General features: G+C 44.2%; 3 protein-coding genes across 3 annotated transcripts in view; all 3 read left to right on the top strand.

Annotated features, from left to right (window-relative positions):
• The first annotated feature begins 172 nt into the window (after positions 1-172).
• On the top strand, positions 173-1,452 carry HSPB2 (heat shock protein family B (small) member 2). The gene is made up of 2 exons (XM_007464651.1): positions 173-345; positions 812-1,452. The coding sequence occupies exons 1-2, from the start codon at positions 252-254 to the stop codon at positions 1,261-1,263; spliced, it is 546 nt and encodes a 181-aa protein (XP_007464713.1). The 5' UTR covers positions 173-251; the 3' UTR covers positions 1,264-1,452.
• A 3,348-nt stretch (positions 1,453-4,800) lies between these two features.
• CUNH11orf52 (chromosome unknown C11orf52 homolog) lies at positions 4,801-10,944 on the top strand. The gene is made up of 4 exons (XM_007464650.1): positions 4,801-4,832; positions 9,352-9,389; positions 10,408-10,463; positions 10,696-10,944. The coding sequence occupies exons 1-4, from the start codon at positions 4,801-4,803 to the stop codon at positions 10,942-10,944; spliced, it is 375 nt and encodes a 124-aa protein (XP_007464712.1).
• An 11,002-nt stretch (positions 10,945-21,946) lies between these two features.
• DIXDC1 (DIX domain containing 1) overlaps positions 21,947-25,940 on the top strand; it is a 64,938-nt gene continuing 60,944 nt past the window's right edge. The window contains exon 1 of the mRNA XM_007464648.1: positions 21,947-22,281. Coding sequence (XP_007464710.1) covers positions 22,222-22,281 — 60 coding nt within the window. The 5' untranslated portion in view covers positions 21,947-22,221. The remainder of the gene's footprint in view (positions 22,282-25,940) is intronic.

Here is a 25,940-nt window from a genome sequence, read left to right as displayed (position 1 = left end):
CCCCCCGGGGGGGGGGGGCCCCCGTGACAGCTGAAGGGTGTGCAGCGGAGGGGACGGGGGTCCAGGCGGCGCGGGCCACACACTCGACGCGGGCGCTGCCCGCCCCTCCCCCACCGGGCTCGGCACTATTTTGGGTGGTGTAGACCCCGCCCCCACCTCCGAGTGCGCCGGGGCTCTGCGGCAGCTGGAGGGGTGCTGCTGCGCCTGCTGGGGCCGCACCTCGAGCCGGGGCCGCCGGCGGGTCTGCAGCCATGTCGGGCCGCTCGGTGCCACATGCCCACCCGGCCACCGCCGAGTACGAGTTTGCCAACCCGAGCCGCTTGGGCGAGCAGCGCTTCGGGGAAGGTATGGCACGGACGCCACCCCCTTGCCTCCCACCCCCACCTGCTGAAATTCTGGGCTGACCTCCCAATGATACTGGCCTCCACCCCACTCTGGGCTTAACTGAACTCCTGGGGCAAGCCGTCTCCCACCCCAGACTCCCCCCTCACCCCCCTCCGGGCAGGGCTCGCTTCCCTTCCTACTGACCTCGGTGCGGACTGCTGCCCGCTGTGCTCTGATACCCTCCCCTGCGAACCACCCAGACGCAGTTTGGTTTGCTCTTCTTCATCCCAGCTCATTCCCTTTCTCAATCTCCTCTCCCCAGCCGCCTCATTCCAGCCACTGGGACCCCTCCTTCCCCTTCCCTGCTTCTCCTGACCCCCCTCCAGCTCTCCCGAGGCCTCACCTCCTGATCTGCTCTCGTGTCGCCCTCCTTCCCACCCCATCCTCCTTCATCCTGCCTCTTGCCTTCTCTCTCTCTGCCCCTCAGGCCTCCTGCCGGAAGAGATCCTGACCCCCACCCTCTACCATGGCTACTATGTCCGGCCCCGGGCTGCCCAAGCTGGGGAGGGCAGCAGGGCAGGGGCCTCTGAGCTTCGGCTCAGTGAGGGCAAGTTCCAGGCGTTTCTGGATGTGAGCCACTTTACCCCCGATGAGGTAACCGTGAGGACTGTGGACAACCTACTGGAGGTGTCTGCCCGGCACCCCCAGCGCCTGGACCGCCATGGCTTCGTGTCCAGAGAGTTCTGCCGAACCTACGTCCTGCCTGCTGATGTTGACCCCTGGCGGGTCCGCGCTGCTCTCTCCCATGATGGCATCCTCAACCTGGAGGCGCCTCGGGGTGGCCGACATTTGGACACAGAAGTCAATGAGGTCTACATCTCCCTGCTCCCTGCACCTCCTGATCCAGAGGAAGAGGAGGCAGCCAGTGTTGAGCCCTGAGTGCCACAGACCCATCACCCTTTCTAGCTCCCGCGGTGATAGGACTAGCTGCTCACCACCCCAGAGGTAGCAGCATCCTTGGGGGAAGGGAAAAGTGCATGGTCACAATGTATGGTTTGGTCCCTTGGGACGTGTCATAATGTTTTCATTTAGTTTTGGGTGGAGCTGAATAAACCCAAATCTCAGGGCCTTGTTTGTGCTGCTCGCTATTCTGTGGCCTGGAGGATGGGATGGGCAGGGAGGGAGACAAAAAGGACAGCTAGACAAAAAGGTCCTCAGTTAGATGTACCCAATATCATAGCACCCTGAGATCACACCTGGAAGCTGACACTGGCTCCAGATCAAATTCCTGGCCATAATTTTCTCACAATGCAACAAAAGAGAGAGTGATCCTGGGAGGGAAAAGGGATATGCCATCCAAACAGCCCAGAGGGCACTGTCTGAGCTGGTGATTAGAGACACAAAAACAAGGGTCTCCAGGCTGTCTGGCCTGTTTTGGGTAGGGGTTGGGAAAACAGCTTTTGGCTGCAGAGTTGCCTAAAGCCCTGGTTTCCCATACTAAGGTCTGTCCACTGTAAATGGTCTCTGATTCTGAGGGATGGAGTATGCAAACACAGGGGCACAGACACAGAAGCCTCTGCCATTGTCACTAAATCACAAAGCCTCCCCACCCTCTGCCTATGAGAGAAAGCATTTGTTTCTAACCTTGAAACATCCCAAAGAGAGGAATCGCTGCATCACTCCACCCAATCCAAGTCTAAATGCAGGGGAGCTAGGGTTATTGGTATGGTGGTGATGGCCAGGGAAACTTCCTTTGAAAGTAGAGTCTTAATACTAGGGGTATGATGCATTCAGGAAAGCCTGGGGGGTGGGGGGGTTGACCTCTTAATTACTCTCTGTAATCAAGAGAACATGCATGTGTATGCTTTGAGGAGTGTCCAGAAGACCTCCCTGCCCCCAAATATATCTTTTACTAGGTTGTGATGGACATCTGAAATTCTTCCATTAAAGTGGTTGATTCTTAACTTTTTTTACGGACCCTCTTGAAAAATCTGACAAAAGCAATAGATCATCTTAGCAGAAAAACACACATGCTCCGAGAAATTTGGCATACAATTTGAATAGGTTCACACAGCTCTTGAGATCCATTCATATGCCCCTCTTAGGGAATCTGTGGACCCCCAGGATAAGAACTCTCACTTGAAGAATACAATTCTTGGTTAAAGGATTGCCGTCTATTAAAAATTAAAGCATGCCTTAGAGAAATAACTATTGATGTATTCTTTTGTTCACTTATTCAACAAATATTTATTAAACCCCAAGTAATATACTATGGAGGTTATACATTGTAAATATAAATTTAAAGCTATACTCCTCTGTTGTCTACTCTCAGGAATCTTAACATCTAGCTGAGAAGAAAAAGAATTGTAAAAGGATCCTATTCAGACTTCAACCAGAATGGCTTCACTTTGATCTGTTTCGTAGTTGGAATTTTTACCTGAGCTTCATTTAAAAGAAAGGGTTCCTTAGCTAGAAAAAAATTTGAAGCCTCTGATTTTGTCCAAATCCCCATCCCATTCAAATACTTTGAAGATTATTAGCCAACTTCTGGGACATTTTCAGTGACCGAGGGCTTAGAACTTCATAAGGTAGCCCATTTCATTTTCTTTTTGGACAGATCTCTTATAAATTCTTCCTTCCATTGATCCAAAATCTGCATTTCAGTAACTTCTGCCCATTGGTTCAGGTTATGTCCAGAAAATAAATGCAATCCTTCTTTCACTTGAGAGTCCCTTCAAATATTTAAAAGTAACCATCCTGTCCTCCAAAAGCTTCCCTTTCCCAACTAAACATGCCTAATTCTTTTAACCGTACTTTATAGGACTTTCCATACCACTTATAACTCAGACAACTTTCTCTTCAATACACTGCCTCTTGACACTGTAACTTGAAATTCAACATGTAAACCTAAAATTATTATTCCAATCATGGACTGACTGGTACAGACTTCAGTGGAATAATCAATACCGTTGTTTATCACTCTAGACTTCTATAAATGGTGCTTTGGGTATATAAGATTTTCTGGCTACCACAACACAGTGTTGGTTCCTTTGGAATTTCTGGTCATATAAAAATCTCACATGTTTTCCTTTAAATTTTTTCTTTAAATTAGAGAAAGTAGCTAGAAAGAGACCGAGATTGTGGAGGGCTTTGAGTACCAAGCTAAGAAGTTTGGGTAACATGATGAAAAGAATACAGTTAATGGTAGAGTACAGAATGGATTGCCAAGGAGAAGCACGGCCATGAAATAAGAGGCTAGTGCAATGATCCATCACCAGACAATAAAGTAAGATGCTTTACCATCTAACAATTAGCTGAGAAAAAGAAGTAATAATAATAACAATAGCTAGGACTTACTGAGAGGGTCCCATGTGCCAGGCCCTGGACTAGAGTTTTATATACATTATCTCATTTAATTTTCACCACAATCCTACAAGGCTGTGACTCTTATTATCTCCATTTTTCATAAGGAAAGAAGATGGGGAGGAATGAAGCGTCCAGGGTACTCTCTGTGGAATACAGAGCTGAGCGCTGGGTCCTGAACATCCATAAGGGACACACAAATAACTGGGCATCCGAACAAGACACTAAAGAGGGGGTGGGAACACTGAAGACAAGCCATACAGGTTCCACAAATTCTCCTAGAGCCCCTATTTTCTACAGAGGAATTTGCTCAACTTCATCCTAGTTGCCAGTGAGTGTGGAATGAATCAGCTTCAGGTCATTGGAGGAGAAGCTGAGTTGAGATTAAACGGAGATTCCGTAGTTCTGTACTGGGGATGGGGAAGTGAGTGGTTAAGAAGTGCTGAGACCATTCCAATCATAGGATCTTACAATTTTTGACCAGAAATGGGATTAAGTAATGAGTTCAGCCCTCCATTTTTACAGTCCTAGAAAAAAGTGATTTGCCCACATTAATTCCAATAGCAAGGGAGAATACGAAAGGAATACATTTCCCTAAATTTTAGTTTCTAAAAGAGTCCAGTATTCAATCCCAGATTCTGGACAAGGATAATAAGAGACTGACACCGATTACCTTGAAAGTGAAACTCAATTAGACCTGCGTAGTGCTGGGGAAACATAGGTAAGACTCTTTATTATAGACGATACATTTCAATGACAGTGTGAGGTAGTAGAGAAACATTTCCTAAGGAAACCCAGAGCCCTTTTCTGTCTCAGGTTTCTTCTCACTGAAGCTTGAAGCTCAAAAGTTAACGCTTCATCAAAGTAGCTCCAAATCCCGAAGGTGAGATTGCTCTCACCTGGAGCCCGTGTGTGTTCCTCTACCCTTTGGCTGGGAGCAGTCACCTGGGAATCTTTCCAGCAGGTGGCTTCCAAAGTCCAACCTGTTAGGTTGAAATCTGACCCTGACGGAGACTCCCTGGGAGCTGCTACTGAAAGCTGAACTGGGAACCAGGAAATGCACAAGCCCCTATCTATAGCAAAACAGCTGGGCTCCCTGGGAGACAGAGCACCATGGGAAACCGGCTCTGCTGCGGGGGAAGCTGGTGAGTAGGGGGAAAGGTCGGAGGGTAAGGTCTCTGTTGGTGGACATGAAGGTCCCAAGAATAAGAGAGAGCCTGCAGCTAGTGCTCTGCCATCTTCCCACTGTCACCTTCTCCACATGGCACCTCCTCCACGTGGCACCTCCAGGGGCAAACACCAGAGCAGCACCCCTTCTGTGCTCCCTCCTTTAAGGAAACCTCAAAAAACAGCCAAGCCAGCTGTCTGTCCAATGGCCAGGACAGGGCTGGAATGGTAAATTGACATTTTTTCTCTTTGTCTTCTTTTGCCTCCTCTTTCCCTTTATTCTCTTCCTTTCTCCTCCAGATAATGGTAATAATTGTAGCATTTGGAACTTTATAATCTCATTTAATTTTCCCAACAATTCTGAGGGATGTGGTCTTACTCCTTCTCCCATTTTACAGCTAAGAAGCTGAGATTCAGAGAAGTTAACTAATTTGTCTGGGGTCACATGGCTAGTAAGCAAACAAACCAAGATTCCAACCCAAGTTTATCTGACTTCAAAGCCCATACTTTTAATCATGCCATAATACTGCCTCCTGAATTAAGCAAATCAACTTTGGAGAAATGTTTATTTAAAAGGGTAGAAGTGGGCTTCCCTGGTGGGGCAGTGGTTGAGAGTCCGCCTGCTGATGCAGGGGACGCGGGTACGTGCCCCGGTCTTGGAAGATCCCACATGCCGCGGAGTGGCTGGGCCCGTGAGCCATGGCCGCTGAGCCTGCGCGTCCGGAGCCTGTGCTCCGCAACGGGAGAGGCCACAACAGTGAGAAGCCCGCGTACCGCAAAAAAAAAAGGGGGTAGAAGTAAAAATAACAATAAAATAAAAAATAAAAGGGCAGAAATGAGAATATCCATACAATATTTGAATATAACTTTCACACTTGTTTGCTGTGTGACCTTAGGCAAATTCTGTAACTTCTCTTTTTCCTCACATGTAATATGTAGATAACACAACCTGTGTTGTTTAGATCACGGACTTGAAGAGCAGATTATATGTGAAAGCCTCACAATAAATGAATCATATTGTCTTTATTGTTCTTTCCCAGGATTGTCATCACTGTTGTTAAATAACAAAAATTCAACCAAGTAAATTTTAAAAATTTAATTGGCTTTATTGAACAGTTCGTGAATGGAGCAGCATCTCATCTAGCAAGTAGAAAGGAGCTCCGAGGAGCTATACAAAATGAAAGGCTTTTATAGGCAGAAGGGGGAAGGGATCAAGGGAAGAGCAGATGACCTCATCTTCCTCTGGGTGATGGAAAAGATCTGTGTGGCAGATTATCTCATTGATGCTGACCAGAAAATTCCAAACTGACGTTTAAGACTACATTCCTGGGGAAGGTTGAAACTCCAGTTAGGCTAGGTATTAAGCCATGGTTTGGTGGTATGAGCTTAGCACAAGCAAGCATTTGAGGCCTGTTGTTTCTTTTCTTTTCTTTTTTAAATTTTTTGGCCACACTGTACTTGGCATGTGGGATCTTAGTTCCCCGACCAGGGATTGAACCCATGCCCTGTGCAGTGGAAGTGCAGAGTCCTAACCACTGGACCGCCAGGGAAGTCCCGGCCTGTTGTTTCTTTTTAACACTATAAACCCCCGGGCCTAGTTTTATCCTGTCCACTGCCTTCTTAGCTCTACCACTCCATGCCTGCATCTGTCTTGAGGGTGTCCTGTTTATGAATAAAGTATCATTATGTTTAGAGAGATAGGTGAGGTACATTGAAAAGCACATATAATTTGGAGTCAGTACATTGGATTCAAGTCCTGTTCCTACTACTCATTCATTTATTAAACAAATATTTTATTGAACACCTATGTGTATCAGGCATAGTGATAGAGGCAGAAGACATAGCAATAATAGGAAATTTGGTTCTTGCCTTCTTGAGTAAGGTACCAAAGTTCTAGGGCCTTAGTTGGCCCATCTATAAAATGAGAAAAGCACTTTTTAAACTCTGAGATGTCCTATTGACATGGGACATCTAGAAACATGAAAACTTCCAGAGAAGGGGGTGTAAAGCATCTTTCACTCCCTTTCTTCCCAAGTCTTCATAGTTTTCATTTTTGGTTATTTCTTCCTCAGATGGTGGTAGTCATAGTAGTCAGCTTTGATTGACACTCATTATATGCCAGACACCTAGCTGAGTATTTTACATTTATTATTTTATTTAAATTTTACAATGATCCCATGAGTCTTAAGTTCTATTATTATCTTCATTTTATTAATAAGAAAATGGAGGGAATTCCTTGGCGGTCCAGTGGTTAGGACTCAATGTTTTCACTGCTGAGGGCCTGGGATCGATCCCTGGTCAGGGAACCAAGATCCCGCATGCCATGTGGCATGGCCAAAATTTTTTAAATAAATAAAATGAAAATGGAAGCCTAATGACGTAAAAAACTTGCTAAAGGTCATACAGCTAGTCTGACACCGTCAATTGGACTCTAGAGCTTGGCTAGAAACACTGCACCAGATATTCTAACCAAAATATATTTTTTCCTCTTAAAATATTAGTAGGACTGGATAAATATTGTTCTTCTCTATTTCTCATTATCTCAATAAACTTCAGAAACTTAAAGACACTGTGACAATTGAGATTTTTATTTAAAAAAATTTTTTTTCTGATTACAAAAGTAATACACATTCACTGTAGAAAATTTGGAAAGCACCAAAGAGGAGAAAATAAGAAACAACCATAAATATAAGCACCCAGATATGACAGGAACATTTTACTGTATTTCCATGTAATCCCTTTTAAATGCCTATATACATAGTTTTTATCCCAAAACATATTACCTTTATATTATCTTAATAAAGAGGAAAATTTTCCATGCTATTTGGTGTTCTTCCAACATAACATCTTGCTTAAATTGATGTATAATGTTCCATTGATTGGAGATGCCATTTATTTAGTTAGTTCCCAATGTTGGACATTTAGGATATTTCCTATTTTTTGCAATTATAAATAATGCTACAATAAGCACCCATATTTGCACCTGTCTGATTATTGCTTAGAACTGCTACCTCGGAGGGTACACACATTTATGTTTAAGGCTTCTTATACTTATTGCCAATTGCATTCTAGAAAGACTGCACCAATTTTTATTCCTACTACCAATATAGGAGAGTGCCCATTTGGTTTCCTTAATTCTGGGCTAAAAATAAAATCCTATCACCCGCGAGTCTAACTGAATATTCCATTTGGGCCGTGTCCAGGCATTGTGCAACATCCAACGTGGGAACAGGCTCTGTTCACTAAAATTGAGTCACCCAAGTCTACGTTATTTTAGAATTAATATTCTCTTTATCTGTTAAAGTAGAAGTAAGTAGGAAGACAGTAGTGACCAGGGGCAAGGAATTAGAGGCTAGGATTAGGCTATGACTAGGCAGTGGTAAAGGAAAGGAAGAGCTAAAGTGGAAGGTGAGGAAGTAGAAAGACCCAGAAATAGTTTCAAAGCTTTTCTTCTGAACCACCTCTAGAGTTCAAATGGAGACTCAAACTACTCTCAGCTCAGCAAGCTGCATTAAAACCAAAAATCAAACCAAAACACAAACCTCTGACAGATATGTATGGAAAAATCCTGATTTTTCTATATTAGTAAAATGAACACGATTTAGAAGTCCCCCCCCCCTCTTTCTTTTTAATTAGCAAAAGAAGGAAACTTCCTTGGGGAGACAGAAGTCAGATAAATAGGGTTGGCTCTGTTACAGTTGGAAACGTACTAGCAAGAAAAAGCATCCGGAGTAAGCCACAAACTATTCAGCCTATTTCCTCAGACAAGTGTTGTTTCTCTGGCCATCAAACAGTTGACAATCACGTAGACACACTGGCTCCATTGGGGACCCCAGGGGCTCAGAAATTAGTATAAGAGGTCTGTCCTGCAGGGAGGGCAATGTAGCTGAGTCACTCACCAAATTCAGAGCTTCCTGTGCTATGGATGTTAAAGCTTAAACATCTCTCACTTTCTCTGTTAATTAAAAACAAGGACAAAAAAGCAGGGCGGGAGGTCACCTGTTAGGAAAGGGCTGTGCAGGGCTCTAATTAGTCAGCCCTGGCCGTGGCAGTTTCTGTGACTCCCAGAATGAGAACCCCAGGTTGGCAGAGACCCTGAAGGAGAGACACCAGAGAAGAAGCAAGAGGGTCTCTGAATCCAGGAATATCCCATTATTTGGCCAGTTTCCCTTACCCTCTGCGGATTAGCCTGTTAGACAATCCCAGAATAGCCCTCAACCCAGCTACATACCTGGCATGTAGCGCCTGGTTGCCTGAGGCTGTATTTTGGGTTTGGTTATGTCAGTTGTACCACTCCACCTTCCAGAACCATCCCTTTGGGAGAGCTATGGTACCCTTGATAAATGCTTTGGGGCTGGCTCAGGGTGAATCTTTGTTAGAGGGAGGTGAGGGAAGGTCATCCTACCAGAATGCTAAGGAGACCACAGAGCAAATGATGAAGGAGGAAAGATAGAGGCCAGGCTCTTACACATGAGTGATCTGTTTTTCCTTTCACAGGAGCTGCCCATCAACTTTCCAGAGGAAAAAGAAAATGGGTAATGGGTGCTGGGGGGGTGGGGTGGGGGATGCTAGGGGGAGTGCAAGTTTGAGAAAAGAAGATAAGAGAACCAGTGTCTTTAGAAGGGGCATAAGGTGGGGGACGGCTAAAGGGAGATAGTACACCAGAGAATCGTTAGGTTACTGTGTTCAAGACCAGCTCTGAAACTCTGAGTCTCACCCTTTCCATTATCTCAGAGTGGCAAGGTTGGTTGCTCATTCCTTCATTCATCCAGCAAAAATTTATTCCACCCTTATATTGTATGTGAAGCACTAGGCAGGATTCCAAGGAGGCAGAGAGGCACAAGAGGAAGGGCACATGGTGTCGGCCCTAGAGGAACTGAAAATCAAGTTTGAGAAAGAGATACACGTTAACAAGTAACCATAATACCACGTATTGATACTAGTGCTCCCAACAGCACCAGATTCATGCTGTGAGAAAAGGGGAGAAAACACTGATGTTGAAGGAATAATAGCAAGTTCACAAGTTGGAAGAGGAGCATGGAGGAGAGGGTATTTTAGGCCAGGGAATTATCTCATGCAGAGAAAAGAAAGACAAGAGAAGAGAGTGACTTTATGGAAAGTGACCAAATGTTTGGTGCAGCTGAGCTCTTACCATATTGCCCTGTAATAGTCTGTTTACTTGTCTCCCCTAGTAGACTGCAAGCTCCCCTGCAGAGGGGAAAACAGCCTACTCATCCTTCTATCCCCAGAATGTGGCACAGAGCCTGGCATACAATGGGCTCTCAACATATGCCTGTTGAACTATGTTAGGGACCAGTGAAAAAACAGGATGGAAGATATTACAGGCAGACTGTGAAAGGGCCAGATTGTATCCTCTGCTAAGGAGTTTGAATGTGGGAATGGTCGAAGTAAGAGATGAGAGCAGAGGCAGGGAGATTAGTTAGAAGCCCACCATAATAATTTCACAGAGATCTGAAGAAGGCAATCTCAGTAGAGCCAGGAAGAGAAAATGGATTTAAGTCGGTGGATTTAAGTCGGCTTTCTTCCTCTCAGGGAGCCAAGCAAGACGGACATTAAAGCAGCAGCAGCAGCAACACAATGGCTCAAAGGTAATGACAACCTCTGTCCCTTCCAGGAGGCTGCTCAGACATGGGATCCCAGGACTCAGCTTTTCCATCCTGGGACAGAAACGTCTCAGTCATCTGTAGAAGTTTCTGGTTTTGCCCATCTTCCTCCATCCCCCAAAGCAGCAAAGCAAAGTGTCATTTAACAGACCCTGTGTTGGAGGTGAGGGGCAAAACCAAGTCAAGAATCTCCCTTAATGCTGTCCATTCCTCTCAGGGCCATGACCCAACGGGACGTACGTATGAGCAGGTGTTAAAGCAGCCTGTGTCTCAGGAGATGAGTCAAGGCCTCAGGTCGGAGGAGAGCAGCTTACACTATGCAGACATTCAAGTGTGCAGCCTAACCCAGACACGCTCTGCCCAGGAGGTGAAGCACCTACAGCTAGAAAATGCTACAGAGTATGCGACCCTTTACTTCCCCCAGTCCACACCCTGCTATGACAGCAAGAACGGGACCCTAGTATGAGCCCTGGGGAGGATGGACCTGCTTGCATCATTTCATCACTATGGCTGTGGGGAGAATCTACTGCTTTGGGGGACTGGCTAGCAGCCCAGGGATGGCGGACACGTTTTAGACCTACAGAGCCCCTGGAATTGAGGGACCCATTCTTGCGCTCTCCCTAAGCATATCTCTTATTTGCCACCATTAGCTTGGGGTTGTATTTGGGTTACCTGGGGGTGGATGGAGTTCTACAAAATGAGGGGGGGCTAGGCTGAGTGTGCGGGAAGGTAGGGTTTTGCCCCCTACCTTTGCTCCTGCTCTCTAGAAAAGTGCAGAGAGAACAGGTTACCCTTGAAGCATCTGCACTTGAGCTGATTTTTGTTGGAGTTAATTTGATGGTATCCCTTCTACACACCTTAAACGCCAAAGCTGAAGAAGAAGAGGTGCTCTGGGAAGCATTCAGAGCTCTCGTACACAGCTTCTAGGGCTGTCTTGGGCAATTTCCTCAGTGGCTGGGTCAAGGGTCCCAGACCTATACAAACAAATGAGGACAGGGGCTGAGGCATGGAGCAAGCGTTTTCTGACCATCGATTACAAGGACGTCAAGTCACAGATGCTGACAGCACTGCGAGGCCCAGAAACTCCCTTTAGCTGGACTGTTTTCTCTCGCGGGTGCAGAGCCGTTAGGATCAATAAATCTCATAAGGAACATGCCTGGTGTGTTTTCTTGGGTGGAGGTCTGCGGGCTCTTCGAAGCACAGCGGGTCTCACTCAGCCTCAGGGTAGTAGGGAAGGCCAGCCACTTTCTGCCGCACTACCGGCTGCGGCCGGAGTAGAGCCCCGGAGGCAGTAGTTTGCACGGACTGGAGGCAGGTTCCCATCTACAAAAGGCAGAGCTCCCAGGGCGGGGTCGGGGCCGGCAGGAGGCGGGGTCCGGGCAGAGGGACAAGGTTCTGGCTATCAGGAGGCAGGGTCCAAGCCAGCGAGAGGCAGGTCTAGACGGGCAGGGGGCGTGGTTCTGGCTATCGGGAGGCGGGGTCCGGGCAGAGGGACAAGGTTCTGGCTATCAGGAGGCAGGGTCCAAGCCAGCGAGAGGCAGGTCTAGACGGGCAGGGGGCGTGGTTCTGGCTATCGGGAGGCGGGGTCCGGGCCGGCAAGAGACGGGGTGAAGGCCCGCAGAGGTTGTGCTCTGGGCCATTAGGAGGCGGGGCTGGACACTCAGGGGGCGGAGCCCGTGTGGACCAGGGCTGGCTCCGGTTGGCTGGAGGCGGGACCGGTCCGGGCAGGCCTCCGCCGTCACCATGGCAGCGGGCACGCAGAGGCGACGCTATAGCAGGAGGAGGCCGTGCTCAGAAGGGCTGGGGACCGAAAGGCGGAACCACACATCGACGATTTAAGAGGTAGGTGCTGAAAGGTGGTGGGTACCTACCTGGAAAGTATTATTACCACCGGTTGAGCTTCCAGACCAGAACTGGGGACAAACGGAGGGGCGAGAATGTGGTGGGAAGAAGGAGGTGGAAGTTTCAGGTTCCGAACCCTCTCCAAGCTTTGCAGGTTCTTAGTGTGCAGTTCTTGATTCAGACTTTCGGAGCTTGAAGACTTCCCGTTCTCAAGCTGCACACCATCCTCTCCAAATACGGTGGCCCCTGGGTTTGTTCCTGAAAGGGAAGATTCCTTAAGATGGATAGAGTACTGAAAAATAGAATCACAGCGCAAAAAATAGTTGGAAATAATAGTATCAACTACTTAGAGTATTTGTGAGAATTTAAAGCACTTGGAAGAGTTCATAGTATGTGGGCAAATGATGCCTGTCACCATGATCATCACCACCACCGCTAGGCACCATTCTAGGCCTGTTCTCTGGCACAGATTTAGTGCAAGTGGATTCAGAAGAGGTAGCTAGAACACTGCCTGCACTACTAATTGGCAGAACAACACACTAGCCTGTTTCCTGTCAGCTGCGGGTAATAAAATGAACTCGCTTTCCAAGGGTTGTTTACTATGCTGGTCAAATAAGTTGATATAGGTGATAGCACTTTATAAACTTCAAGTGCTTTATAAAAATTTCTGCCTTGGAATGTAAGTGCTGCCTTTCTAGGTTAAAACTGAATTCCTGAGGATGAAGGGAAGAGTGAGCCAGAAGCAGAGCTCCTGGTTATTTCTCCTCATTGTCTTCAGAATCCTTCCTATGATCTGTGATTAATGGAAGAAATTTTCACATATTGAGGTACAGGAAAGTCATTATGGCTTATACATAGTTTAACTTGAATTTTGTGCTAACTAAAACAGCTTGTTTGTGGCTTATCGAACATACATTGTACATCTGCTTTAATCATTATAGAAAAGGGTGCATTGACTAGAAGTAAAGAATAGCCACGTTAAAAGTAAAGATTAAATGCCTCCCTTCCTGGGACACCAATGCTGCTACTCCTTCGATGATAAGACTCCCTTCCCAGGTGCCAAGGCCATACTAACTTGCTGTGTACATGCTGATCTGTTTGTCTGAAAGACTGAAGGAATGAATCTCTGATTTGTTTGATGATCTTTGTTCTGACAAGATTTATAACTGTGCTGAAAACCATGCTTCTCCAGAGCAGTTCCTTAGAGTTATTTGAGAAGCTGTCTCTGGGCTATAGTCCTCAGGTTGGCTCAAATAAAACTCTTTTCTATTTCTATTATAGATTGTTTATTGATTATTTCTGTCAACAGACTGATACATTTAGGGAGGAAGGAAAATGCATTCTTGCTTGACTGATAGGGAAGCACTTGTCTTTATTACTATTAAAACCTAAATCATTAATATTAAAAATGCCACTGTGATAGCCCTGTTGTAATTGTACTATCTTGGGCTGGATTTCCTGCTCACCGGAGTCCTATTTTTTTCATACTTCCAGATGACTTAAATGGGTAGGCTTGGGGCAGGAACCTGACCCCTCTAAATTGGTTTAACTTTTGGAATTTTTTTCCTGACCTGTATTTTTGCATGGATCTTTCTCTTCCTATTTTAAGGTGGCCCTGATCCAGCTCTTCTAGGGACTCTGAAGATGGGTACCCAAGTGGTTAAGAGACTCTGTAACCCCCTGCTACCAGCAGAGCCCTCTGTAAGTTTCTGGTGTACCATTGAGAGGAGTGTGATGACATTAATGGAATTTCAGTACAGCTTGACAACTGGGGGATTTCTCCATCAGTACTCAGATCCTGGAACAAAATTATATTTGCTTTCTTTTCTAGCTTCCCCTTCTTGTGGAAATTCTGGCTCACTTGATTTATTATCTTTTTCTGGAATTAATAAAATCAGGCAGAGGTTGAAAATTTCTAGCAATTAATCAGAACATATGGATTGTTTAAAAGATTTCAATAACATTTGTTATAGAAATAATGTACATGGGAATTCCCTGGTGGTCCAGCGGTTAGGACTGCATGCCTCCACTGCAGGAGGCATGGGTTTGATCCCTGGTTGGGGAACTGACATGCTGTGCGCTGCATGGTGCAGCCAAAAACAAAAAAAGGAAATAATGTATGTGAATTATAGAGCATTTGGGAAATAGTGCAAAGCATGATTTTTTAAAAAACATAATCTTCCCAACTAGAAGCAATCCTGTTAATATTTTAGAATATTTTCTTCTAGTCTTTTTTCTATGAATATTATTTACATATTTGAGATCATATTATGCACATACTTTTGTCTTTTGCTTTTTCTGGCTTAATGTTTGTTAATATGAAATTGTTAAAATATTTGTTTTCATATGAATACAAATATTTGGTAGACATTATAATGGCTGTAATTTTCTTTTTTTGTTGTTTTATTTTTTTCTTTTGAATTTTATTTTATTTATTTTTTTATACAGCAGGCTCTTATTAGTCATCCATTTTATACACATCAGTGTATACATGTCAATCCCAATCTCCCCATTCATCACACCACCAACCCCACCCACTGCTGTTTTCCCCCCTTGGTGTCCATACATTTGTTCTCTACATCTGTGTCTCAATTTCTGCCCTGCAAACCGGTTCATCTGTACCATTTTTCTAGGTTCCACATATATGCATTAATATGTGATATTTGTTTTTCTCTTTCTGACTTACTTCACTCTGTATGACAGTCTCTAGATTCATCCACATCTCTACAAATGACCCAATTTTGTTCCTTTTCATGGCTGAGTAATATTCCATTGTATATATGTACCACACCTCTTTATCCATTCATCTGTTGATGGGCATTTAGGTTGCTTCCATGACCTGGCTATTGCAAATAGTGCTGCAATGAACGTTAGGGTGCATGTGTCTTTTTGAATTGTGGTTTTCTCTGGGTATATGCCCAGTAGTGGGTTTGCTGGGCCATATGGTAATTCTATTTTTTGTTTTTTAAGGAACCTCCATACTGTTCTCCATAGTGGCTGTATCAATTTACATTCCCACCAACAGTGCAAGAGGGTTCCCTTTTTTCCACACCCTCTCCAGCATTTGTTGTTTGTAGATTTTCTGATGATACCCATTCTAACTGGTGTGAGGTGATACCTCATTGTAGTTTTGATTTGCATTTCTCTAATAATTAGTGATGTTGAGCAGCTTTTCATGTGCTTCTTGGCCATCTGTATGTCCTCTTTGGAGAAATGTCTATATAGGTCTTCTGCCCATTTTTTGATTGGGTTGTTTTTTTTTTAATATCGAGCTGCATGAGCTGTTTATATATTTTGGAGATTAATCCTTTGTCTATTGATTCATTTGCAAATATTTTTTCCCACTCTGAGGGTTGTCTTTTCGTCTTGTTTATAGGTTCCTTTGCTTTGCAAAAGCTTTTAAGTTTCATTAGGTCCCATGTGTTTATTTTTGTTTTTATTTCCATTACTCTAGGAGGTGGATCAAAAAATTTCTTGCTGTGATTTATGTCAAAGAGTGTTCTTCCTATGTTTTCCTCTAAGAGTTTTATGGTGTCCGGTCTTACATTTAGGTCTCTGATCCATTTTGAGTTTATTTTTGTGTATGGTGTTAGGGAGTGTTCTAATTTCATTCTTTTACATGTAGCTGTCCAGTTTTCCCAGCACCACTTATTGAAGAGACTGTCTTTTCTCCATTGTATATTCTTGCCTCCTTTGTCATAGATTAGTTGACCATAGGTGCGTGGGTTTATCTCTGGACTTTCTATCCTGTTCCATTGATTTATGTTTCTGTTTTTGTGCCAGTACCATATTGTCTTGATTACTGTAGCTTTGTAGTATAGTCTGAAGTCAGGGAGTCTGATTCCTCCAGCTCCGTTTTTTCCCCTCAAGACTGCTTTGGCTATTCAGGGTCTTTTGCGTCTCCATACAAATTTTAATATTTTTTGTTCTAGTTCTGTAAAAATGCCATTGGTAATTTGATAGGGATTGCATTGAATCTGTAGATTGCTTTGGGTAGTATAGTCATTTTCACAATATTGATTCTTCCAATCCAAGAACATGGTATATCTCTCCATCTGTTGGTATCATCTTTAATTTCTTTCAACAGTGCCTTATAGTTTTCTGCATACATGTCTTTTGTCTCCCTAGGTAGGTTTATTCCTAGATATTTTATTCTTTGTGTTATGGCTGTTAATTTCTTAACCATTCCTTTGTTGTTGGACTTTTAGATTCCCCTCCCCGCCTTGTAAATAACTAATTGATTTTCTCATTTAAGACTTTTTTCCCCTCAGGATAGAGTTCCAGAAGTAGAATGCTAGGTCAAAGGATGTGAACATTTTAAGTAATAAGTTACTTTTTAAAAGAAGAATTGCAGTGTCAGATTTTGTATACATCCTTCCAAAGGCAGAGGGACGTCACTTGGGAGATAGGAAGGTCCTTGGTAGAAATCTGGCTACCTCTTGCAATGAGACCCAGGGTCCTGCAGAAAGATTATTTCACGGTAGTATAATTAGTCATGTGGAACCTTAACACATTATGAATAGCAGTCCAGAGACATGGGGGCATTTACAGGTGTTTTTATTTAGAGAAACAGGGTCACTTCCAAAATATCCACCAGATGGTGCTAGTCCTAATCTAATTGTTACCCCCAGGATAGTTGGCAGATGACGTTTGAAATGTGAATTTAAAAAAATCATGTAGAATATATTTGCATATCTGCTTTGGTACAGTTTATATTAAGCACTAGCATCTGGTGACTACTTTGGCAGCATCCTACTCTAGTCTCACACCATTCTGTCTCTTTTTTCCTTTTTCTCCCCACTCAGTCTGTCACAATCACCCTGTACACTCTGTTCCCACATACTAATATTGGATTCTCTGTTTTACTAGTCTTCCTGTTACTATTCTTTCTTTTAGTCTTGTTTCTTGCCCTTCTGTGTGTGTGTGTGTGTATTTATGTGTAACTGTGACTTCTTGAAGTTTTTGCTAAAAGAATAGGACCTGCTGTATATAATAGGTGCTCAGTATACATTTAATATATGTTTAATGAAAGACTGCAGTGGTGAAGGAGAGGAAAGTATAGAAGAATACCAGAAATTGTTTATATTTGTCTTGGAAATGCAGTAAAAGAGATAAAAAAATCACATTCCTAAATTAACTATAAAGTGCTAAATGATACAGTATATAGCATGCTATCACTTTTAATTTTAAGGAGAAGAAGCCAATATTTATTGAGCATCTACTATGTGCCATGAAATATTCTTGGTTCTAGAGATAAATCAGTAACAAAACATACAAAACTCCCTCCCCTTATGCAGCTTACATTCTGGGCGGAGGGGAGGCTGACAATAAACAAGTAAACAAGTAAATATTAGAGTATGCAAGATGGTGATGAATGTTAGGAAGGAAAATAAAAATAAACCAGGCAAAGAAGTTTGGGAGTGCTGAGGTGAGGAGGTGGTATCATTTTTAGTAGAGTGGTCAGAGAAGGCCAAACAGAATAAACACATTTGGGTGGAGACCTGAAGGAAAAGCAGGGATGCACCATGGGTTATCTGAGAGGTGGGTGTTCCAGACAGATTATGATCAGATCTGTCTTGATTTTAACAAACTCAGGAGTGGTCAGAGGAGCTCCATGAGGAAGTGGAACTTAAACTAGGCATAGTGAAGATGTGAGTAAATAGATTTGAAGCAGAAGTGTGGGGCATTCTAGGCAGAGGGATAGTCATGAAGGTATAGAGGTGAAAATGAGCCCTGTGAATCTATGAAATGGTGAAGAGCCTGTGAACTGAGCATAGGCAGTGAGGGGGGAGGCCTTAAGAGCTGGGCATGAGGAATTTATATCTGACATGCTAGGAAAAGGGAGTGTTTGAAGACATTTGAGCAGTTGAACAGCAAGATGAATGTGTTGCCTAAGGAAGATTAAGGGATGCAGACTGGCAGAAAAGCCTGGAGACAAAAGAGAGCAGTTTAGGAGCCAGGACACGTTTGGGACCTTTGCCGGTGGACGTGAACCCTTTTGTGTATATGTATTTATGGTGATGTCTCTGAAGATAAATGCAATAGAAATTGTAAACATATGTTACTGCCAAGGAACTTGCTAATGTGAGAAAACAGAAAAAGACTAAGAAATTATTTCAGAGAGTCATTTAAAATATTTCCATTGACAATTTTAATTATTTGTTTATTCAAACTGCCTTTCTGCTTCCTGATAGTCATTAATGATTGCCCATAATAGATGTGTTAAATTTTACATAGGTGTGAATTTCACACTTCTTAGTTCTCTGCAGGGAGAAGTCACAGTCAATATTTTCACCAAATGACAGTTTTGTTTGAGGTTCAAAGTCTTACTTAGGCTAACATGTTATTATCTGTATTAATAGAAGTGATGAATCAGTTTGCCAGTGTTTCCTCCATTGGCTCATTCTTTCATTCAACTAAAAACATATGCTGAGTTCCTTCTATGTTGTAACATCATATAAAAATATTGCATAATGATTAAGAACCTGGACTTTGGCTTCACCGCTTAGTAGCTATGGGGTTGGGGCAAATTACCCTCCAGATCTCTCTTTCTGCGTATGTAAAGTGGGGACAATAAAAATAACCTACTGATTGTGGTAACTGTGACCATCACATGAGCTAATGTATGTAAGTGCTGAGTACAGGGCTTGGCACATAGTGAGAGCTCAATTTTGCTATTATTACTTTTGTAGATAGATATTTGGGTAGCTTTTAGTTGGTGAGGAAAGTATCTGCCTTTACTGTTTTTTTTAAATTTTATTTTATTGAAGTATAGTTGATTTACAATGTTGTGCTAATTTCTGTTGTACAGCAGTGATTCAGTTATACGTATATATACATTCTTTTTCATATTCTTTTCTGTTACGGTTTATCACAGTTATTGAATATAGTTCCCTGTGCCATACAGTAGGATCTTGTTTATCCATTGCCTTTATTGTTAAAGTAATGCAGGACTGAGGAAGCTTGGTATAATTTCAGAAACTAGGCAGCATGACAGAGATATGCAGAAAGCAGCTTGCTTGGACTCTTTGCCTCTGCTCCAGGCAGAGTGAATAACAGGCCTGCGGCGGTGGGAGTGGTTCCAGCTACCGGACTGCCTTGCAGTTTTCCCTGGCTCGGGCACTACAGGATGTGGATCATTGTCCTAGTTATTCCTAGGTAATTTAGCTAACCCACTGATTCTCCTAGCTCTTGTGTGGATATCACAATAGGGTGAGATGGAGAGGATAGAAGGAATAGTAAATGTTAGTTCCGCTTAGAGCTAAAGCTTGATTCTTTACCTGGGTCACTTTCTAAGTCAGACCATGATAAGTATGGTGAACATATGTTTTGAGGAAAAAAAAATTGGGATTATCTGGTCCAACAAGAATTTTTTGCTTTTTCCAAGTCTGAGAGGCAGACTCTATGTGAACATATTATAATTTTTGGAACATTCCAGTAGTTGTGTGGGGACAATGGAACAGAATATTTTGGAATTGTACTACCTAAATGTAAACGAATTAATATTAAATGCCATGTCAATTTTAGTTCCAACCTTGCATTTGCCACATTTCAAGTTTTCATTAGCCACATGTGGTTCGTGGCCACTGGATTGGACAGCACAGATATGGAACATTTCCACCATCACACAAAGTTCTATTGGATACTCTTGCTGTAGAATATGTGGTTGGTATTATTATAGACTTCCAAGGAATAGTAGTCTTGGATCATATGCCCTAAAATAGATCTTGTGTCTATTTACCACAATTCTCTCTAATTCCTCCAGCACAGGGCAAACAGCATAGTACTGGGCCTCAGAGGCCTTTGGTTCAGATCTTAGCTCCTGTACTGACTTGCTAAGTGATTGTGAGCACCTCTGCTAGCCTTGGTTCCTTCATCTGTGAGATGAGAGAGTTGGGCCAGATGAGATCTTTTTTTGGAGCTTTAAAATTCAGTGATTTAATGTCTTTCCCCAGGAATATTGAGTTCACAGGTCCTACTTTGATAAATAGCTTGTTGTTTGAGAAACAGTGACCTCTTGGCATAGATAACTGTCAGCAGAACCTCCCTCTGATGTCTCAATATTTTATGCTGTATCCAAAGCATGATGGGCTGTCAACCAATCAGAATCCTTTATCCGGGGATCCACCAACTGGCTGTTCTGGACTTGCATCACTAAGTATGTAGATGTGTCGCATACAACTTTATACTCTTGGAAGTTTCACAATTCTCTTTAAAAGGGGCCTTGTTGCATTAACATGGGTTAGTGACTCAACAGAGGGTGTTACACCATGAACTGTGGTGGCCGCGAGAGGAGTTCTTGGCAACTGAATTCCCCATCTAGAGGATGAAGAACAGTGGTCTTCTGACCTGTGGGCTGTTCGGGTTCAGTCTGAGTTGGTGTCATGGCTTTTCCCCAGCCTTAGCCAAAATTGAACCCACAGCCTTCAACCAGCAGCAGCCACTTAACACCTCGGCTGGCTTCTGCTTCCTCTTTGCTCTGGTCAGAGGGAGGTGTGTCTTTTCTCTTTGTGCTTAGCAGCTTTAGACATTTAGGCAGATGTGGCTAGTTCCAGCTGGTTCGGATAAGAATTTTCTTTTCTAGTGACCTGAGGAGGCGGTCCCTTAGGTTGAACAAGAGCCATGACTGACTTTTCTTCCTAAGGTACTAATGGGATTTGGGGAGGGAATCTGGGCCTTTTGCAGAATCACCAGTGTAGAGTCCTAGCTCCTCAAATAGCCTCTGTCACTGTCCAGCTGTGTCCTTGGGCGAGGCCTGACCTTCTGCGCGCCTTAACACTGTGTAAACCCTTCTGCCCATCTGGGATCACGAGGTGTAACATAATACGGGTGTTCTTTCAGCTTCCAGTTTTCCTATAGAGACAAGAGTGTGAACTGAGAGAAAAGATGATTAGTATTTTTAAAAATAAATATGACTGTGACTGGAATAACTAAAAACAGGGGAATAGCTCTCTGTGTCACTTGAGGAAGCTTCTACCTAACCCTTTCAAAAGTACCAGGACATTTTGCAGTTAAACCCATTTTCATTAAAACCCATTTAATTAATTTAAAACTCATTTAAAATATGGGTTTTACATTTTAGCAGTCATTTGAAAAAGAAAGACAGGTTTTTTGGTAAAACCTTGTTCATCCTTGGTTCACCCTTGATGTTTCTGTTGTGATCCTGTGATTGGTTTAGTACTATTTTATTAAATGTACCCTAATACCATCAATAACTAAAGCTCTCTCTATCCTCTTTTTGTGTCTTTCCCTTCTGTTTCCCCTTCTTTAGCCTAACTTCACTGTCCAGGCCCCATGTGGAAACAGGTTGCTATTTTCAGCTAGTTTGGGGGAAAAAAATCATATGATTCACTCCCCTTCCTAGCCACCTTGTGGTGGGGCACTTGAGGCCTTAAGTCATCAGAACTTGTGTGTGTCTGTGTGTGTGCGTGTCTGTGTGTGTGTGCGCGCGCGCGCGCACACACAGCACATGCACATACACACGCCGGCAGGCCAGCCTGGTGTGTGTGTGTGTGTGTGTGTGTGTGTGTGTGTGTGTGTGCAGCGTACGCACACACGCCCATCCCCCGGCCCGGTGTGTGAGAGTGTGCGTGTGTGTGCGCGCCGCGGGGCTCTCCTTGACGCACGCCGTGCAGGGGGCCCCCAGCCAGCGCCCCTCCGCTGGGTGCGCGCCCAGCAGTTTCTATAGGAACCGCGACAGCGCCCGGGCCCCTCCTGCGGAGCCCGGGTGCGAGCATGCCCAGTGGAAGCCGCTAGTTTGGCCCGGGTCTAGGTTTCCAGTTAGTGGCATGCGGGACTCCGGAGACATCCCAATGAGCTGAGCCGAGAGTCTTTGTGTGCACAGGGAGGAGGCGGTGGCCGCCGGGCCCGGAGACCCCGCCCCGGGGGCCCGGCAGGAACAATGCTAGCCTGCCTAACCCGGGGGAATTTACTGGACGTCCTGCAGGAGGGCTTCAATGAGGTAACTGTCCGCTCCTCCCACACCCCAGCTCCCCTGCCCTAGCGCCTCCCGCCTAACCTCTGGGAGGGGTCCTCTTCTGCCCCCATCCTCACCGCGACCCCAGAACAATCCCCCCACAGAGCCCTAAGGAGGCTAAGGTGGTGGGTACGGTACAGACAAGCCTGGTGAAATCAAAAGGGCCGACCTCTTCCAGCTGAGCTGGACGATGACCTTCCCTGGTAGCTTGCCTGAGCCCAGAAGACAGGATCACAAATTCAGAGGTCATCTCCTTCCAAAAGAAGCGGTCTTCTGTCTCCCCAGGCTTTCCCCTAAGGAAATCCCCAGGAAGCCTGTGAATATATGGCAGAGGTGCTCATTCTGTTTCAGGAGCTAAGTGGGTGAGCCAAGGGAGGGTGGGGTGTCATTGCATTGGTAGAAAGTTTGAGAGGGGGCAGGGTGAGTAGGTGGTCCACAGGAAGTGCCCGCTTCATGTTCACATCTCTTTCTAAATCTAGGGTAGTACATTTCTCCACAACCCCGGGTGTGATTGGCAGACAGGACCTAGGAGGAGAGAAAGGTTTCTGGGCCCAATTCAGGGGAGCGGTGTTTGTTCCTTTCTGTGTGCGAGTGGGAAACTGGGGCCTCAATCTGACAGGCAGTATGGGCTAGGGCTGGTGGGGAGTCTTTTTCTCTTCAATGTTTTCTCTCAGAATTTTGTTATTTATTCCATTTTCCTCTCTTGTGACCCCGGACATTCTGGTTTAGGACCTTTGCCCCTTGCAATTTGCTCCATATGTCTTCCATTTCTTCTGCACCCCACCCCTTGGGTTGCCTTATCCCAGCATCCAGGGAGACCCCTACGAGGAGAGCTGGACTGTTAGTTGTGTCTTTCTTCCTTTCTCCCTCTCCCTCTCTTCCCTTTATGTTGCTCTTTCTTAAGTTTAAGGTTTTTTAAAGTGTGTTTTTTTGTTAAGCAGTTAACATATGAATACATTCTCTTCTTAAATATGAACATTGCAGGCAAGACCGAGTGCCTTGGCCACCCCTGCCATCCTGGCCTTTTCCCCGGAGGTAACCATTCTCATGAATTTGTGTATAAGATTTTCTTTCTACATCTGCACTACAGACTCTTTCCTTAATTCCTGTTTTTAGTTAAGAAGCTCTGCAGCCTGACCTGCCTCAGATCCTTCCCCATTCCTGGCCCCTGTGCCCCAGCCTCTTTCCTGACACAGAGAGGAAAACTGCACACATGCTGTCCCAACCTAACCAACTGAGACAGAATTTTCCTTTGGCTGAGGGGTGTCACAGCCTTCGCTGAAGGCTAGAGCTTGTGTCCCATCGGCACTGCGCGGGTCCTCATCCTTGCGTCATTCCCCTTTGAACACGTGGAAGGGGATTGTTAACAAAGAGCTACAGTCTGAGAGTTGAAACACAGATGAGCCAGGAAGCCACCTTTTTGAGTGCTTCCAGTATTCTTTTTTCACTCTCTGCCTTTGGGCCTCCCCTGGTCTTGAGCCTCATAGAAGCTCCTTAGGCCATCTTATGGTCTCCCATTTTTGTCAGTCAGTCCCCAGGGACCAGGTTCCACTATCTTATTAGGAAGAGAAAACCCGCACAGAGTGAGTCCTAGTCTTTGCCTTCTGCTCATTTCACCTCCAAACCTTTCAGCTGAAGAGCCAGGTAAACCAAGAGGCTAGACTGTCTTTCTTTTTCATGCTTTGGTGCTTCCATAAATGTCTCCTGACACCCAATTCTTATAAAATATAAGGGAAAAGGAGAGTGGGAGAGTTTTCTTTTTGTGGTGGTAATAGATTCTTCATAAAAATAACAGACAACTTTATAATTAATTCATCTTTAGAATAATGCAGTAATGCCTCTCTTCCCTCTCTGACATTTGATTTTTCTACCCATCTTGTAAACTTCCCTCCATGCCCTCCACAGGCTAATGTACAGTCCACTCCCTTTTCTTAGTAGATTTGAACTCTGATAGCCAATAGGTACTTTCGTTTCTCTTGAGAAATTGACATTGTCTAAATAATAGTAATATGTTTAATCTCAATGATTCCTTACAGTTTAAATAATTCTTTCATATACATAATAAATTATATTAAATAATGCTTTTCTCATATGGGATCACACATAGTGCTACTGAATAATGGTACAGTTGGTCATTTCAGAGTCAGTGGGGCCCTGTTTGACCTATTCCAGCCTCTAGCGTTGCTTAATAGATCCAGTAATGTTCAGTCTCTTCTGTTAGAGTCATGTGATAAAAGTGTAAAGAGGAACTTAAAAGCTAATGTCAGAATACACTTCAATTTCTCTGAGAAACTCTTCCTACTGGGGCTAAGAATACCACATACGTACCCAGTCATCTCCTGGGAATGAGCCAGGCATATCTGAAGCTGTTCTTTATCACCCAGATGCTTTATAGGTCTATGTGGTTAGGGCTGTGACCTCATTCTCTATGGCAGAGAAAACTGCCACAGGAAATGAAGCTATGGCCCTAATTGGTTAATTATAAGCGAACCCTGCAGCAGTTGAAACTCTGCCCTCTGGATCAAGGCTTCCCTCTACCCACTGTTGGCCTCTGTTCTCAGTCCACTTGCCACTCATGGATGACTATGCACATCAGAATTTTCTTCTACCACCTTCCTTTCTTCCTTCTACCACCTGTCTTCTTCCACCTTCCTGGCCTCCACACACCTAACAAATTACTCACAGGATTGATCCATGTCAGTGCTGTCAGTGCAGTTGCTTTTATTGATATGGCAAATCTGCATTGTGAATTATCCACAAGTTTTGGCTACTGCCTCATTCTGTAGCTCACCCTGGCTGTCATCCCCTGTCTCCTATGTTCTGGGCCTGGCCAGGCTTTCTATCGGTCAGAATTTCCCCATTCTGCCTCTGCCTCAAAGCTATTTATTTGTTTTCTCTGCCTCTTGGTATTGATGTTATATGAATGTTGTCTTTGATTCACGTGCCAGTGTTTTTTCTGGGGAGCTGAACTTTCTTTTAAAAAAGACTTTGGTGCTTGTGTTGAAAGGTTTTGACAGACCTGAGACTACAGTATGGTTTGGCCAGTAAGCATTCATTCATTTAGTTATTTAGTTCATTACTGGGCAAGGGGATAGATAAAATAATTGAAAAACACCTGGTCCCTGCTTCCAATGAATTTATAGGGAGAGAGATTTATAGTTGTACTGAAAACACCATATAGGGTGCTTAATGTGCTAAGTGTCATAAAAGAGGTAGTGTTTTTGGGAGATCAAAGAGATATCTTCCAGTTAATTATATCATGAAAAGCACCAAATATTTACCAACCTACCTGATCACTGAGGCCAGACTTTTTTTTCTTGCTCATTTGGTAAACATGCATGCAAACACTCAATCGATAGACAGTCACTGAATTACTGTGCTTACCAGGCACTGTGCCAAGCTCTGGAAATAGAAGGCAAATGACATAGAATCTGTGCCCAAGTGGCACTCACAGCCCAGTGAAAACAGAGCAAGTGTTCAGAGTGGAAACTTGGGAAAATTCTGACAATACAGAAATCTTGCTTGTCAGGCAGAGCCAGCTTGTGCCTGGCTGTAGTGTAATGGCCTGAGGGACTGGAAGTTGTGGGAATGATTTATTAAAATGTTGGTTGACAGGAAATCAGTTCTCTGAGCCTTAACCTTTT

Source organism: Lipotes vexillifer, unplaced genomic scaffold, assembly GCF_000442215.2.
Source record: "Lipotes vexillifer unplaced genomic scaffold, Lipotes_vexillifer_v1.1 scaffold785, whole genome shotgun sequence".
Lineage (NCBI taxonomy): Eukaryota > Metazoa > Chordata > Mammalia > Artiodactyla > Lipotidae > Lipotes > Lipotes vexillifer.
This window is presented reverse-complemented; position numbering and strand designations above follow the sequence as displayed.

Excerpts from the sequence above, each read along its gene's own strand:
- HSPB2 (XM_007464651.1), top strand. The coding sequence starts at position 252 with ATGTCGGGCCGCTCGGTGCCACATGCCCACCCGGCCACCGCCGAGTAC. Across the intron at positions 346-811 it reads CGAGCAGCGCTTCGGGGAAG|GCCTCCTGCCGGAAGAGATC; the intron begins GTATGGCACGGA and ends TCTGCCCCTCAG.
- CUNH11orf52 (XM_007464650.1), top strand. The coding sequence starts at position 4,801 with ATGGGAAACCGGCTCTGCTGCGGGGGAAGCTG. Across the intron at positions 4,833-9,351 it reads CTCTGCTGCGGGGGAAGCTG|GAGCTGCCCATCAACTTTCC; the intron begins GTGAGTAGGGGG and ends TTCCTTTCACAG. Across the intron at positions 10,464-10,695 it reads AGCAACACAATGGCTCAAAG|GGCCATGACCCAACGGGACG; the intron begins GTAATGACAACC and ends CATTCCTCTCAG.